The 16,198-nt window shown below is 65.1% G+C and overlaps 2 protein-coding genes across 4 annotated transcripts; both read left to right on the top strand.

Moving 5' to 3' along the window:
• Nucleotides 1–158: 158 nt before the first annotated feature.
• On the top strand, nt 159–9,910 carry WIPF2 (WAS/WASL interacting protein family member 2). Of its 3 annotated transcripts, XM_071577370.1 has the most exons (9): nt 159–229; nt 5,676–5,799; nt 5,978–6,110; nt 6,249–6,368; nt 6,783–7,439; nt 7,475–7,476; nt 8,647–8,857; nt 8,968–9,069; nt 9,784–9,910. In XM_071577370.1, exons 2-9 carry the CDS (start codon nt 5,737–5,739, stop codon nt 9,822–9,824), a joined length of 1,329 nt encoding a protein of 442 aa, XP_071433471.1. In that variant the 5' UTR covers nt 159–229; nt 5,676–5,736; the 3' UTR covers nt 9,825–9,910. The 3 variants fall into 3 exon arrangements, with proteins under 3 accessions (XP_071433471.1, XP_071433469.1, XP_071433470.1); XM_071577368.1 differs by lacking the exons at nt 7,475–7,476; nt 9,784–9,910 and having other exon boundaries at nt 8,968–9,057; XM_071577369.1 differs by lacking the exons at nt 7,475–7,476; nt 9,784–9,910 and having other exon boundaries at nt 170–233; nt 8,968–9,057.
• Nucleotides 9,911–12,167: 2,257 nt separating this feature from the next.
• On the top strand, nt 12,168–15,854 carry CDC6 (cell division cycle 6). Its single transcript, XM_071577367.1, has 11 exons — nt 12,168–12,400; nt 12,516–12,734; nt 13,098–13,297; nt 13,381–13,544; nt 13,684–13,790; nt 13,930–14,069; nt 14,241–14,341; nt 14,459–14,523; nt 14,663–14,862; nt 14,971–15,111; nt 15,235–15,854. The coding sequence occupies exons 1-11, from the start codon at nt 12,172–12,174 to the stop codon at nt 15,322–15,324; spliced, it is 1,656 nt and encodes a 551-aa protein (XP_071433468.1). The 5' UTR covers nt 12,168–12,171; the 3' UTR covers nt 15,325–15,854.
• The last annotated feature ends 344 nt before the right edge of the window (nt 15,855–16,198 follow it).

Below are 16,198 nucleotides of genomic sequence, written 5' to 3'. Positions count from 1 at the left end.
CGGTCTCCGGGACTCGGCGGCACCGGGAGCATCCCCTGCGGCGCTGACCCTCCCAACATGGCTGCCCCTGCCCTTTCCCCCATGGCTGCCTGACCTCCCCATCATGGCGCCGCGCCGCCGCCGTGCCCCGCCCACATCCTGTTGTGTAGCGCAGGCGCAGAGGGGCCGCGGCCGCCATTTCGTTCGGCGGCGCCGGGGCCGGGTCCGGAAGCGGCGGGAGGAGCCGCGGGTGGGTGAGCGGCGGGGCCCGGGGGCACCGGGGGGGACGAGGGGCCGGGCCGGGGCTCGGGGGACCGCGGGGTGCCGGGGCTCGGGGCCGCGGGGCGCTGTGGGCAGTGCGGCGGGTCGCGGTGGGCGTGTGGGGCCTGTGCGGGGCCCGGGGCCGGCGGGGCCTGCGCGGGGCTCGGGGGGTGTCCGGGCCCACCGAGGGGTCCCCGAGCGCGCTGAGGGGTCCCCGGGGCCGGCTGTGGAGTGCCAGGACCCGGCAGGGCTGGGGGGCAGGAGCCCCCACACTGATCCCCGGTGCCGCCCCACCCTGACCCCGGTGGGACCCCCAGACTGACCCCCGGGGGCACCTCAGGGACCCCTCGCCAGGACCCTCCGGGACTCCCCCCGGGTGTGCCCGGAACCGGCGGAAACGCGGCCCTGAGGCCTCAGCCCTGGACCCCTTCGCGCCGCGCCCCCCGTGGGTGTCCCCACAATGTCGCCCTTGACTCTTCAGCCCCGACCCCGGGGGCACCTCAGGGACCCCCACTGTGACCCCGGGGGCACCTCAGGGACCCCCACCCTGGGGCCGGTCTGGAGAGGGGGACCCTCTTTGGGGGCGCAGGAGGAGGGTGGGGAGGGGTCGGTGGGCTGTGACAGGCCGGGGGTGACCGCGGGCAGTGTCAGGAGCCACGGAGGGGTTTGGGCGGGAGGGACGTCGGAGCCCACCCAGTGCCACCCCCCCATGGGCAGGGACACCTCCCACTATCCCAGGCTGCTCCAGCCTGGCCTTGGACACCTCCAGGGATGGGAGCCAGGGAGACACATCCACGACTCCCCGCACACGCTCTGACAGCCTTCCCGCCCACGGATCGCGTTCCGTCGGGATATCCCTGTCGGGATCGCAGCCTGCCGTGTCTGCCGCCGCTTCCTCCCGCTGGAATACTCAGCGGTTCCTGCCCAGCCCCCGGTGTGGCACCTCTCCCTTCCCGGGAAGGGGCAGAGCCGGGCAGGGCTGAGCCTCGCGGGACGGGCTTTTCCTGCTTTTCCCTTTGGTGCAGCCGAATTTCAGGACACGGTTCCTTTGCTCCTGATTAAAGGTTTCCTCTTGCAAGTGACCTGAGATGAGCTCGGGGCAGGGACAAGCCTGGCCTGGGGGTTTTGTTTCTGGGAATGGGAAAGGCTGGGATGGGGAATGGAGACTGTGGAAGCAGCTTGGAAGGGAGAAACTGAGGCTGGGAGGTGGGAATGGGGAAACTGAGGCTGTGGAAGTTTTGGATAGAGAAACAGGCTGGAGGTTGGGAATGGGAAATCAGGCTGTGGAAGCTGGAAATGGGGAAACTGAGGTGGTGGCAGCTGGAACTGGAGAAATTGGAATGGGGAAACAGGCTGGAAGCTGGGAATGATCTGTGGAAGCTGGAATTGGAGAAACTGAGGCTATGGAAGGTGGGAATGGGGAAACAGGATTTGGAAGTTGTGGATGAGGAAATAGAGGCTGTAAACTGGAGGTGGGGAATCTGAGGCTGGGAATGGGGAAACTGGGAATGGGGAAACTGAGGCTGTGGAATCCGTCCCTGAGGACTCAGAAACTCTGGAGTTGAGCGTTTTGATAAAAACGCCTCGTCAGAGCCCGCGGGTCGTTAACAATTCCCAGGGAGCGCCCGGATGCCGCGGGCCGGAGCGTGTCCGTCCGTGTGTCCGTCTGTGTGTCTGTCTGTCTGACGCAGGGCTGGGATGCTCCACACGGAGCTGGCCGAGCGTGCTGAGGGGACTTTAAAAGGCTGAGTGACCTCAAATCTGCGGTGGCTGTCGCTCAGGATAAATTATTTATGTGGCATCTTCAGCGCGGCGGGAGAGGCAGGAATGTCGGGCTGCGGGGACGGGCGCGGAACTCGGGAGGGGGTGAAGGGGAGCTGCGGGTTGGGATGGGAAGAGGGGGAAGATAAAGGCGCGGGGGCGGCTGGTGGAGAGTCCGGCCTTGGAAGTCGTTCCCAAACCGGTGCGGCCGCATTTCTGCGCCGACATCAGAGGCTGGAAATTCCTCTTGATCTGCAGTTCAAAGCCTCCCTGAGGATGAGGCGCTGCGGCTCGGGCTTGCAAATGAGAAATACAAATCCGGCCCGAGCCCAAATCCCCCTGAAAAGTGAGGAAATGGGCGGCTGAAGGTCATGGCTGCCTGTGCTGCTCCAGCAGCAATCCCCGGGATGAGGGGTCGGGGCTGCTGCTGGGGAAGGAGTTCCAGATCCCTGCACTCTCCGTGGTAAAGGGGGACTTGAAAAACACCTGGAGAATGTGGGGTCACCCTGGCCGGGCCGGATCTGCCTAATCCAGCTGTTTTAGGGGACAAGGGGCCGCTGAGTGGCAAACTCTGGGGGTCTAATGGTGTTTTGAGCCCAGAGGACAGGGAGGTGCTGATCCAAAACTCTGCTCTGGAGTCTGTGGCTCTGGTGGGCACAGCAGCTTTCCCCGGGGTCGCCTCAGTCTCCTGATCTCTCCCTCCTCCCAAGGAACAGCTTTTCACACCTTGTTTTCCTCCCCCTTTGCTCAGAGCTCTCCTGGGCTTGGTCTGGATTGGAAAAGCAAAGGCACTGTGCAAAGCTGCCCCTCCTGCCTCGGCCCAGCTTTGATCCTTGGTGTCTCTGGATTCAGCTCTTCCCAACCACTTTCCCGTCTGTCACAGGGAGCTCTCAGAGGCTCTGATGTGTCTTGGGGAAAGGATCCTGGTCAGGAGGAACAAAGGAGAAGTCGGAGTGTTGTTCCCAGGGATGGCTTTGCCAGGCAGGAAGGGGTCCTGAGCAGTGCTGGGAGGAGAACTCCCCCCTCTTCTCTTTTCCTGGAGGATTTAGCTTGTGTCTCCCTAATCTGTGTCAGCTGGGTCTGTCTTCTTGCACATGAAAGGTCCAGGCTGTATTTCAAAGGCAGCGTTCCCACCCGGAGCTCTCGGCTTTTCCCAGCCACGTGCTGAGTTCGGGGCCTCTCGATTTTGGTTTTTCAAAGTGACCTTTGCTGTTAATCCCCAGCCTGATGGGGCCGTGTGCTCAAACGGAATGACCTGTTTCTCGGGAATTCAGCTCCAGTTTATCCTCAAGCTGCTTTAGCTTAAACTCTTCCCTCCCCTCCTCTTGCTCTTCTAGGTCAGAGCCTGGATCCGAGTGCAGGTTTCGCTTAGAAATGGGGAGATGGTGACTTGTGGTGTGTTTGGAGAAATACCCACCTCGTCCTACAAGTCCCCGTGGGATTGTCCCTGTGGGATTGTCCTTGTGGGGTTGTCCCCATGGGATTGTCCCTGTGGGATTGTCCCCGTGGGATTGTCCTTGTAGGATCGTCCCTGTGGGATTGTCCTTGTAGGATTGTCCTTGTAGGATCGTCCCCCTGGGGGTTGTCCCCGTGGGATTGTCCCCATGGGATTGTCCTTGTGGGGTTGTCCCCGTGGGATTGTCCCTGTGGGATTGTCTGGAGCTGCTCTGCTTGTCGCAGGGTGTCCGTGGGGGTCAGCAGGGCACAAGGTGTGACCCTGTGACAAGCCCCTGTCTCTCTGTCTGTCTGTGGGCTGATGTGTCCCTGTCACGGTGGCTCCTGTGACCCCAAATGCCACCGAGGGAATTGTCACACCCCGGGAGTCAGCAGCTGGAGCAGGGACGTGGTGTGTGACGTTGCCGCGGGTGACGGCCCTGGCACGGCTCCGGTGCTGGCTCAGGGCTGTGACACACGAGCCCCAGTCAGGAGTCTCTCCTTACCTGGCAGTTCCTCAGCTGGATCCCTCTAATTCCCTGGGGCAGCTGATCCGGCACGGCCGGGCTGTGCCCGGAGCAGCTCGTGCTGTGCCCACTGAGATCCCGCTGAGGGGTGGGAATGAGCACAGGGAAAGCACTCCTGTTCCAACACGTCCCAGCCCAGCACCTTGGGAGCCGTCTGTGGTCCTGCTCTGGTGGGAAAGGCACCGGCTGGGTGTGTTTGCCAGTGTTGATCCCGACTGCAGAGTGTCCAGAGGGACTGGGGGACGTGGATGTGAGGCCTGGAGCTGGAGTGAGGGAGCACCACGTGTGTGTGTGTCAGGGGAGGGCATTCCACCAGGGAACGGGGAGCCCTGGGGGACATGGAAAATGGCAGGACACAGAGGGAGGAAGGCCTTCCCAACAAGGCTCTAGCTGAGGAATTCTCACTGGGTAGAAGAGCTGATTTTCATGGAAAGGCAGTTTTTGTGTTTATTTGTTTCCCTGACCTGATGGCTTCCCGAGGGCAGGGGAGCTGCTGCTTCCTGTTCTCACACCTCAGGAGTGTCTGACAGGTGAGGATGGACCTGTGTCTCGTGGAATCAGTAGATTGTAGTTTATCCAGCAGGAGATGTGTCTGAGAAGGGATCTGGTTGTTACTACGTGGTACAAACCCGGGTCCCAAAGGAACTTTCACAGCAGTGGGAACTGTTCTGTGCCCTCCATCGCTGCCCTCCAGGTCTGAGGTCAGGAATGGGAAGTGTCAGGTGTGAAACTGCCCTGTCCTTGCCTCCTGTTGGTGCTGTGGTCCCCGTTAGGGACTATGGAATAGGTTTCCCTGAGGGAAAGATGTCTCTGGCCCAGAGAGGGACATTTGTCCCCTGCCTCTGGGTCTGCCTCCTGGGACTCTCCATGTGGTGAGTGAGGCCTCCAGTCACCACATTCCAATTCCCTGAGTGGGTGCTGCAGGATGGCCCTACCTGAGTGCTGCTGTCAGTGGCACGAGCCTGCCAGGGAGCTGTGACATCCCGGTGATTCAGGGTCCTCTTCCTGTCCCTGCTCCCCCTGTGCTCTGTCTCCAGTGCCAGCCAGAGCTGCCGGGCCCCAGGAGCTGTTCCAGGTGAGCAGTGGTGCCAGACAGGTTCATTTTGGGCTCCTGGTGAGGTGGGTTGGAGCGTCACCAGATTCATGCTGGGAAAGCTGATTTCCCTGCCTGCTTAGGGAGCTCTGGGGGGCTCTGGAATTGTGGGGCACAGAGAACCTTCAGTGTTGGAAGGTTATTGATGCAGTGTTGGGGAAGTTTGGGGACATCCCTACGCTGCTCCTGCTGCTCCAGACGGAGCTGCCTGGCAGGTTTACCCTGGCTGTGGCCAGAGAGGCCCTGGGGCCGTGTGCCAGGGCTGGCCGTGCCTCCAGTGGGCTCCTGTCACATTCCCACATGGAGCGTTCTCCAGCTGGAGGGGCTGGATGGATGGTGTGGATCAGCTCGGCCGGGTTTGCTCTGCTGAGTGGGGTGCTCGTATGGGACACATCCTGGGTGTTGTCTCCAGGCTCTGTGGGGGCCCTGGGGATTTGGGGTGGGGGTTGTGCTGGCTCCCACTTTGGGACCGGCTGCTCCAGGTGTTGGGAGAACTTGGGAGCGCAGATCCGGCTGCTGTCCCGAAGGAGCTCCGGGCACGTGGCACGGGCACAGTACCCCGGGGCTGTTTCCCCGAAGGCTTTCCCTCCCTTCCCTGAGCCCTTCCTCCCTTCCCGCAGGCATGAGTGCCCAGGCCTGCCCCCAGCACTGAGCAGCCGGAGCCGCCGGAGCCGGGCCAGGATGCCGATCCCTCCTCCCCCGCCGCCGCCCCCCGGCCCCCCACCGCCCCCCACCCTCAGTCAGGTAGGGGGCACCTCGTGGGCGGGAGATGGCCTGTCCCCTCGTGGGGCCACTTGCCAGAGGAGCTGGTCCTGGAGAGGGCTGGCTGTGGGTGCGCCGTGGGTGGGAATGTGGGGCAGGGCTGAGGCTGTGCTGTGGGTCGGGGTGCCCAGGGATGGTGCTGAGCTCTGCTCGTCCCCAGGCGAACACGGAGCCGCCGAAGCTGAGCCGGGAGGAGCAGCGGGGCCGCGGGGCCCTCCTGCAGGACATCTGTAAAGGGACCAAGCTCAGGAAAGTGACCCAAATCAATGACCGGAGCGCGCCCATCCTCGAGAGTGAGTCCCCAGCAGGCTCCCGGCCCCACGCTGGGCACTGCCGTGCCCGTCAGGGCGCTCACCCATCTGGTTCCCAGCAGCTCCTCATTGGAGGAGCAGATAATTCCAGGCTTAACCTCTCTGCCTCCCTCCTTCCAGAGCCCAAGGGCAGCGGCGGCAGCAGCTACGGCTCCGGCTCTGCTGCCATCCAGCCCAAGGGTGGCCTCTTCCAAGGCGGCGTTCCCAAGCTCAGACCCGTGGGAGCCAAGGACAGCTCAGGTAACAGCCCCCTGCCCGTGGTCAGTGCGGGAGTCCCAGGGAGGGCCCCAGGCAGGAGGGGGCTGAGGATCTCACCGTGTTGCCCTGGGGGTTTCAGCTGCTCAGAGGCAGGACCCCAAATCACGCTGCATGTGTGGCACAGGCCGGCTGTGCCCTCCCTGTGCCACGGTGTCCTACACATGGACCTCTCTGAGTGCACAGGAGTAGCATGTGTTGCTGAGTGTTTCTCTGTGGTGATCAGAGAGCAGAGTGGTGAGAGAGGAGCTGTGTGTGTGGCTGTGCTCAGTGCCAGCTCCTGCCTGTGCCAGACATCTGTGTGGCCTGGCCCTCCTCAGGCACTGCTCTTTGCAGGGTCAGGGCATGGAGCTGCCGCTGTGCCGTTCCCGGCCCCTCACCGAGCTCTCCTCCCCGCAGACAGCTGCACCAAACAAACCCTGCAAGTGCCGGGCTGCCGAGCAGCCGCCCCCAGGCCCCCGGTGCCGGCCAGCAACAGCCGCCCCCAGGACGATGCCGACAGCAGCCGGGGCTCCCCGCCGGAGCTGCCGCGCACGCAGAGACCCTCCCTGCCCGACCTGTCCCGGCCCGGCCCCGCCGGCGGCACCGGCATGAAGCACAGCTCGTCGGCCCCGCCGCCCCCGCCGCCCGGCCGCCGCGCCGCCGCGCCCCCGGCACCCCCTCCGGCGCACGCCAAGGCCTCGCCCTACAACCGGGAGAAGCCGCTGCCGCCCACCCCGGGACAGCGCCTGCCCGGCAGCAGGGACGGACCCCCCGCCCCGCCGCCCATCAAGCCCCCTCCCTCCCCAGTCAGTCTCCGCACGGGGTCGGGGGCTCAGGGCCAGTCTCTCGCCCCACCACCACCCCCTTACCGGCAGCCCCCCGGTGTCCCCAACGGCCCTTCCAGTCCCGGCAGCGAGTTGGCCCCGGAGCTGCCGCAGAGACACAACTCCTTGCACAGGAAGGCGCCGGGCCCGTTGCGGGGTCTGGCCCCGCCACCACCCACTGCTGCCTCCCCATCCCTGCAGAGCAACCGCCCCCCCCCGCCGGCCAGAGACCCCCCGAGCCGCGGAGCAGGTAAGAGTCGTGTGCTCTGTCGTGCCCGGGGACAGCCGTGGGGGTCCCTGGGGGGTTGTGAGAGATGGTGGGAAGAGTGGACGGGGGCACAGTGAGGTTTCACAGGAAGGTTGACTGTATGTTGGAAGGGGCTGCCCAGGGAAGTGGTGGAGTCATTGCCTCTGAAGGTGTTTGTGGCACTCAGTGCTCTGGTCTAGTTGACATCGTGGGGATTGGTCACAGGTTGGAGTTGATGATCTTGGAGGTGTTTTCCAGCCTAAAAGGTTCTGTGATTCGGCCCGTGGTGTAGGGGCTGAGTGGAGCAGTAGCTGTGGTGTCATGTTTAACACATGTCCTTGGTCATGTCCCAAGTCCATCCGGCTCCTTCCAGCCTGGTGTTGACAGTGGGTTGTGGCTGGGCAGCTCCTGCCCGTGAGGTCCATGTGCTTTCCTGGGTGGGAGGTGAGAACACAGCAGAGCTGTACAGTCTGTCTCTGCTCCCCTAAATGTCCCGGGTGGGTGACAAAAAGCTGTGGCAGAGCAGGGGGCAGCCTTCCCTGCGTGGTGCTGCCCTCGGGAGTGTGTCCCCGTGGCCGGGGCTGGCGCTGGCTGTGCCCCGGTGCCCCCCCGTGCACTCCTGGGCTCCGTGTCCAGACCGCAGCTCCCGCCTGGGCCCCGGCCAAGCCGCTCCGTCCTCCCGGCCCTGCCAGAATCCCTCCTTGGAGCTACGGCTGGGGAGCTGCGCTGTCAGCCCAGCTGTAATTAGGCTAATGAGGAGCACGAACTGCCACCGAGCCTCTGCGGGAGGCTGGGCAGGAGCAAGAGGTGGGTCAGAAGGGGCTGGGGGTGCTGTCACCGCCTCAGTGGCACTGAGGATGTGGCTTCCAGTCCTGGCAGCCGGTGTCTGGGCTCCATGGGGAGCTGCTGCCCTCAGACTCTGGGATGTGCTGGCTTGTAGCTGCTCCTCGGATCCCCACTGCTGTGGAGGGGCCTGTGGCCAACGTGGGCTGGGAGCATGCAGGGCTGGAGCAGCGCCCCGGGGTGGGTGGTGAGCTGGGGGGGGGCACAGGGCTGGCTGCTCCCTGCACTGCAGCTGATGGAGGGATGAGGAATGCAGATGTCTGGAGCGAGTGGGAGGTCTCGGGGCACACCTGGGAACATCCCTGGGCTGCGGTTTGGGTTTGCCCCCCCCGGGGGTGCCACATTGCTGACCCCCCTCTCCCCGCAGCGCCCCCGCCCCCCCCCACCCATGCTGCGGAACGGGGGCCGCGATGCCCCCCCGCCCCCGCCCCCCTACAGACTGCACGGCCCCGCCGAGCCCCCCAGCCGGGGCAAGCCCCCCCCGCCGCCCACCAGAACCCCGGCCGGGCCCCCACCGCCACCGCCGCCCGTGCGGAACGGGCACCGCGACTCCATCGCCACCGTCAGAGCATTCCTGGGTGAGTGGGACCCCTGCACGGATCCCCCTCACAGACGAGCCCCGCAGCTTTGGCTGGGCTCCCCCAGTGCCCCCCTTCCCTCACCTGCCTGTTCTGCCCCTTCTCCACAGATGACTTTGAATCCAAATACTCCTTTCATCCTGTCGAAGACTTCCCAGCCCCAGAGGAATATAAATACTTCCAGAGAATCTACCCCAGCAAAACAAACAGAGGTGAGGAGGAGGGGAGGGGATGGAGGTGAGGAGGAGGAGGGAGGGGGTGTCCCACTATCCCTGTGCCTTTGGGGTCCTGTTTGTTCCCGAGCAGGGTGGATGGTGCAGTGGCCTCGCCCTGGGCACTGCCACGTTCCTGTGGATGCCCAGCCCCTTTCCTTGGGGTGCTGAGCCCTGAAGGCAGCTCGCTGTGCTCAGCGGGGGTGGCTGGGAATTTGGGAATCTGGGCTGTGCGGATGTCCCATCCCACCTGCTGGGAAATGCCGCAGGGCTGGTTCCTGCCTGCGCTGAGCACCTTTGGTGCTGGAGGGGAATCCTGGAGGACCTTTGGCTGGAGCTGGGGCTGGACAGGGCCTGGGGGTGGAGCAGCCCCTGCACATATCCTGGGCTGGGCCCTGAGCAGCCCCGGCAGAGCTCAAAGTGCCCTTGGTGCCGTGCGTCAGCGCTGCGGATCCCGGCGGAGACTCCGGGGAGAATGGGATGCTCGTTTATTTTTAGAGCCATGAATGTTTAATGCGGGTTTGAAAAGCCCCGAGCTCGGTGCGGCTGCTGCTGCTGCTGCCAGGCGCAAATCCCAGGCTCCAGCTCTCCGCGGGGAGGGGAGGGAGGGAAGGGGGGCCGGCAGCTGGCGCGGGGGTGTGCAGGAGGGAGCGCAGACGTGCCGGATCCGGCTCTGCCGAGCTCCCACTCCCAACGGCCTTCCTTGTCTTGCAGCTACACGCGGGGCCCCCCCTTTGCCCCCCATCCCCAGGTGAAACCGGGCTGTGCAGGTGGATTGTTGCGGAGCAGACACACGGACCTCCCTCCCCTTCCTCAGCGGACCCCCCAGCCCCCCGGATCCTGCATGGCACACTCCCGGCCGCTCTGCTGCTCCCAGGACCAGCGAACCCACCCGGCCCGGCACCCTCCGCCAGCCCACCCTCATCTATGCACCCCCCGGGACTCAGTGACCTCATGGCAGCCCGGATGGGTCCAGCCCTCATTCCTCCTCATGGATCCTGGGTCGGGATCAGCCTGGGAGCTGGGCACGGGACTCTGGGCTGAGCCGTGTGCCGGCTGGTGGGACCGAGGGGCTCGTGGAGAGGGGCTGGGGACGGACACACTGCAAGACCCCCTGAGCGAGGGGGAGCCAGGGGCAGGCCAGGGGAGCCTTGTTATCCCTGCACAGCCTCTTTTTCCCAGTGGAACCTGGTTATCCTGGGAGAGCCTTGTTATCCCCACCCAGCCCATTGCTTTTTTGCACAGGAGCCAGCGGAGCGTGGGGTTAGTGGGACCATCCGGGGAGCTCCCAACAGTGCTGGGTCAGGGGGACCCCCATCCCTGTCCCCCTCTAGAACTGGCACTTCCCTCCCTGGGCTGGGCTGGGGCATGGGGTCCCCTGGGCTTTCACTGCTAAACCCCCAAACTGAGCATTTTAACAAGAAAACACTAATTCTCTGGGGGGCACCGGGGGGTGTCAGTGGGGGTTCTGATGTGCTGGGGGGTCCCGGGGGGCCGTTTTGCCTTAGACACTCCCTGCCCGCCGGGTGGGCGCGGCCGGACTGTGCGTGTGCCCGCGGGGGGTCCCACTAACGTAGTTCCTGAGCTCTCTGTACCTGTCAGTGCGTGGGAGGAGGGCGGGGGGCTGCACCCCCGAGCGGGTTGGGGTCGTTGGGTTGGTTTTTCTACGACGATGGACCTTTCCCTGTCAAGGTTGGAGCAATGTGGGTGAAGGGTGAGGGGTGTTTGGGGGGGTTCTCTGCAGGATGAGCCCTCCCAGCGCTGCCCTTTGGGTTAAATAAAGGGGTCAACACGGTTCTGCCCCTCCTGGAGTGAGGGACCCTCTTGAGAGGGACAGAAGGAATCAGAGGAGCTGGAAATTGCATTAAAATAAAAGTAATAAAGTGATAAATGACGTCAAAGGCATTGTCTGTGTGGAGGGGGGTACCCAGGGACCCCTTTTCTCTCTTTGGGCTGGTGATGGCCCTGGGGGGCTGTGGGCCAGGGCACTCTGCCTGCAGCCAGGCTGGTACTGGGAGGCTGGATGGGGTACTGGTGGCACTGGGACCATTGGGAAGGCAGGATGGAGGGTACTGGTGGCAGTGGGACCATTGGGAAGGCAGGATGGGGGGTACTGGTGGCACTGGGACCATTGGGAAGGCAGGATGGGGGGTACTGGTGGCACTGGGACCATTGGGAAGGCAGGATGGGGGGTACTGGTGGCACTGGGACCATTGGGAAGGCAGGATGGGGGTACTGGTGGCAGTGGGACCATTGGGAAGGCAGGATGGGGGGTACTGGTGGCAGTGGGACCATTGGGAAGGCAGGATGGGGGGTACTGGTGGCACTGGGACCATTGGGAAGGCAGGATGGGGGGTACTGGTGGCACTGGGACCATTGGGAAGGCAGGATGGGGGTACTGGTGGCAGTGGGACCATTGGGAAGGCAGGATGGGGGGTACTGGTGGCACTGGGACCATTGGGAAGGCAGGATGGGGGGTACTGGTGGCACTGGGACCTTTGGGAAGGCAGGATCGCGGGATGCGGGATGGTTTTACTGGGAGCGCCAGTCCCGGTCCCAGCGAACTTCACTTCCCGGCGTGCTTTGCGCGCCGCGCTGCGCACCGCTCGCTGATTGGCTGCTGTGTTGCTGTCCGTCCTCCGACCGCGGCGATTGGTCATGGCGTTAGAGAGCAGCCAATGGGGAGAAGGGGGCGGGGCCAGCTTGGCCTGGTGGCGGGAAGTGCGGAGTTGGGGCTCATTTGGCGCGAGAAGGTCAGTGGGGGCAGCGCGGGGGACACCGGGAGGGGACACCGGGAGGGGACACCACGGGGGGACACCGGGAGGGGACACGAGGAGGAACAGCGGCAGGGGACACCGGAGTGGAACACCGGGGGGAAGAGCGGGAGGAGAAACGAGGGGGACACCTGGGGGGGATACCGGCGGAGAACATCGCGGGGGACACGGAGGGGGATCCCGGGGACCAGGGTCGTGCCGGGGGTACCGGGGCGGAGATGGGGCCCAGGGCTGCGGGGCTGGTGTGGGCTTGCCTGTGGGGCTGCGGGTCCCCCCGCTGGCCGGATCGCCCCCTGACCGCTGTTCCGCTCCGCCCGCAGCCCCCGCCATGAGCAGCCGCGGCCCGCACAGCCAGCCCACCATCGGCTTCCCCCGCGCCAGGAGCGCTCGCCGCCGCACCGTCCCCGCGGCCAAGAGCGACCCCGACCCATCGCCGCGCCCCAAGGCCTCGGGCCCCGCCGAGCCCGGCCTGGCCGAGCCGGGCACACGCTCCGCCCGGGCCACAGCGCTGCCCCCGAGCCCCACAGCGCTGCCCCTGAGCCCCCGCAAGCGCCTGGGTGAGTGCCCTCGCTGCCCACCCCCCTGGGGACCTGCAGGGGTCTCACCGGGGGGGGATGGAACACAAAGGCCCCCGGGGGGTCGGCCCAGTCACCACCTCCTGTCCCCCTGCAGGTGACGAGAACCTCTGCAACGTGCCCCAGGCCCTGACCGGCTCCCCGGCCAAGCGCAGCAAGGAGAACCGGGGCCGCCGCCTGCTCTTCGGGGACCCCTCGGGCTCCCCCGAGCCGCCCAAGAGCTCGGGGCGCTCCCCGCGGGCAGGGGGACCGGAGACCCTCCGGAGCTCGGGGGTCCACGGGCAGCACCCGCGCTCCCGGCTCTTCCGGCAGGAGGGTGAGTGTGGGCAGGGATGGGGCTGTGGATGGGCATGGAAATGGGGGTGGGAATAGGGATAGGAGTCAGGCACAGATAGGGATACAGGGATAAGGATGGGAATATGGGTAGGGAAACAGGTAGCAATGGGGAGGAAGCCAGGAATGGGGATGGGGATGAAATAGGGATGGAGCCACGAATAGGGTTAGAGATGGGATGGGGCATGGACAGGGGGATAGGGATGGAGATGTAGCCAGGGATGAGGACAGGGATGTGTTGATAGAGCCAGGGATGGGGTCACAGCTGGGACTGGGATGGGGATAGCGATGGGATGGGGTCCCGGGAGCACCATATCCCCTCTGAGCCCTGTCCCTCCCTGGGCAGGTACCTGCTACCAGCAGGCCAAGCAGGTGCTGCACGCGGCCGTGCCCGAGCGGCTGCAGGGCCGGGAGCGCGAGATCGGCGTCCTGCGCCGCTTCCTGCGGGAGCACGTCCGGGGCCGCCGGCCCGGCAGCCTCTACGTGTCCGGAGCGCCCGGCACCGGCAAAACCGCCTGTCTGAGCCGCGTCCTGCTCGACTGCAAGGTCTGTGCCACGCTGGGAGCCGCCCTGGGGGGCTGCTCTGGGGGCAGCGGCTCAGGGCTGGGGTAACATTCCCATTCCTGCAGGATGAGCTGGCGGGGAGCAGGACTGTGGTGCTGAACTGCATGGCCCTGGGCAGCCCCCACAGCGTCTTCCCTGCCCTGGCACAGCACCTGGGGCTGCCCACGGCCACTGGCCGGGAGCACGTCCGGAGCCTGGAGAAGCACCTGACGGCCAAGGGGCCCATGGTGTGAGTTCCTCACCCTGGGGGTGGTGTGGGGTCCCCCTGGATGGCAGGAGAGGCAGCCTGGCAGCAGCTTTCCCTGCTTTTGGGGTGCTGTGACGGGAGGGTGGGCAGAGCAGGGGCTGATCTGGGGCTCTCCCTGCAGCCTCCTGGTGCTGGATGAGCTGGACCAGCTGGAGAGCAAAGGCCAGGACGTGCTCTACACCCTCTTCGAGTGGCCCTGGCTGCCCAACTCCAGGCTCGTCCTCATGGGTGAGTGTGTGGAGCGTGGCACTGCCCCCCTGGGCATCCTTCCTGTTTTGGGGGGCTGGTAGGGAGGTTGCTTTTGCACCCCTCTCCTGCTCCTTGCTCAGCTCAGAGCCCTCATTCTCCTGCTCTCCTCACCTTGCAGGGTTGGCCAACGCCCTGGACCTGACGGCTCGGAGCCTGGCCAGGCTGGGAGCCCTCCGGGCTGGCAAACCTGAGCTGCTGCACTTCCCACCCTACACCAAGGAGCAGCTCACCTGCATCCTGCAGGAGCGGCTGGGGCAGGTGGGGACACACAGGGGACATGGGGGGCTCTGCCATCCTGCAGGAGCAGGTGGGGACACAGATGGGACATGGGGGGCTCTGCCATCCTGCAGGGGCAAGTGGGGACACAGGGGCACATGATGGGCCCTGCCCACACGGGGGGCAGCACTGATGGCCCCGGTGCCTCGGCAGGTGGGCGGTGACCCCGTCCTGGACGCGGCCGCGCTCCAGTTCTGTGCCCGCAAGGTCTCCGCGGTCTCCGGTGACGCTCGCAAGGCCCTGGATGTCTGTAGGTCAGTGTGTGCCCCAAAACCTGGCATTGCTGGGGCTGGCATGGCCCCTGTGAGCCCCCCACAGCTCCCCTGTGCCAGGGTTGCCTCTGCCCGGTGCTCAGGGCTGTCCCTCCCCAGGCGTGCCGTGGAGGTGGTGGAGCTGGAGGTGCGAGGCCAGACCCTGCTGAAGCCGCTGCCTGGGGGTGAGTTGTTGCTGCTGCCAAGAGCCAAAACCCTGGGTGGGGCCACCTCTGGGCTGGCCTTAATCGGGGTCTGGGGTCCCTTTCTGAGACACTTGTTCTCTGTCACCACCTCCCTTTCTCACCCCTCGCTGTCCCACAGGTGACTCCGCAGTGTCCCCTGTCCCCAAGCGCGTGGGGCTCCTGCACATCTCACGGGTGCTCTCGGAGGTGTTTGGGGACCGGCTGGCAGGGGGGCCTCGGGGGGCCCAGGACACCTTCCCTCTGCAGCAGAAGGTGCTGCTCTGCTCCCTGCTCCTGCTGGCCCGGCACCTGCGCGCCCGCGAGGTCACCCTGGGCAAGGTGAGTGGCAGTGGGAGCGTCTCAGGGCTGGGTCTGGGGAGCGGGTGGGTCTCTCTAGGGTCTCCCTTGGGTGTGTTTGATGCTGTAACACCCCCCTGCCTTCCCCAGCTCCACGACACCTACAGCCAGGTGTGCCGGCGGCAGCAGCTCCCTGCTGTCGACCAGGCCGAGTGCCTGTCCCTTGTCACCCTCCTGGAGTCCCACGGTGTCCTCGAGCTCAAGAAAGCCAAAGAGGCCCGGCTGGCCAAGGTACTGCAGGGGTGGCAGGGAGGGGGTCTGGTGGTGGGGCTGGGGCCCTGTGGTGGGGCTGGGACCTGGCAGCACAGCAGGATCCAGCAGCACAGTGCTGAGCATCCCTTGTCTCCCTCCCAGGTGTCCCTGAAGCTGGAGGAGGCGGCGCTGGAGCACAGGCTGCAGGACACAGCACTGGTGGGCAGCATCCTGGCCCAGGGGCTGCACTAGCCATGCCCTCCCCCAGCAAGCCCCTTCCCCATGACCCCAGGATTTCAGTGCTGGAGAAGAAGCAGGGAAATTGCTCCCAAAGCCTTGGACACTTGTCAAGTTGTGCCCTGGGGCCCTCAGACTGAGATGTTTTTGTTAATGTTTTTAATATATTAATATTATTAATGATATATTGAGATATCTGTGTGGTGGGAGCTGGAACACCCTCTCTGGCCCCTTTGCAGCCCCCCCAGCCCCTTTGCAGATGGGAGTGGTGGGTGGTCCTGGCCCCACTTTCACCAGGGCATGTGATCTGGGATCTGGTGTTGCTCCTGCTGTGACCCGTGGACCATGTCTGTTCCTGACTCCTTTGGACCCTTCTGGAGCCCCCTGGAACTTTCTGGGCCCCTCTGGCTGCAGGAAGAACCATCCCAGAGCCAGCCCTGCCCCGGGGTCCAGCACTGGCTGGGGCAGAGGAGGTGGAGGGTTCCCTGAGAGTGGGGGGACAGTGGGGACCCCTTTATCTCCTGCCGTTTTAATAAAGACATTCTGGTTCAGCTCTGGCTCCTGTCCCCTCTCCTCCCCACACTGTGCCCCTGGTCCCTCCCCCAGGGCTGTGGGGACCCATCCCTGTAGCCCCCTACCCCTCTCCTGGCCTGCAGCCCCCCAGGCACCCCCTCCCCAGCTCCTGGCTCCAGCTCCTCCGTTTCTGTTAAATAATGGACGCTTTGACCTAATTTTGCAGCTTCCCCATCCCAGGGGTGTGCTGGGCTCTGGGCAGCAGGGGAGGGATGAGGCTCTGGCAGTGCCACACATCCCCCATCACACCTCACCTCTCACCATCCCACCTGTGCCCCCAGGACCCCCAGCTGCCCCCTCAGCAGCTCCTGGACAG

This window comes from Pithys albifrons, chromosome 25 (assembly GCF_047495875.1).
Source record: "Pithys albifrons albifrons isolate INPA30051 chromosome 25, PitAlb_v1, whole genome shotgun sequence".
In the NCBI taxonomy this organism is placed as follows: Eukaryota; Metazoa; Chordata; class Aves; order Passeriformes; family Thamnophilidae; genus Pithys; species Pithys albifrons.
The sequence above is the reverse complement of the archived record's forward strand: the minus strand, read 5'-3'. Positions and strand labels throughout refer to the sequence as shown.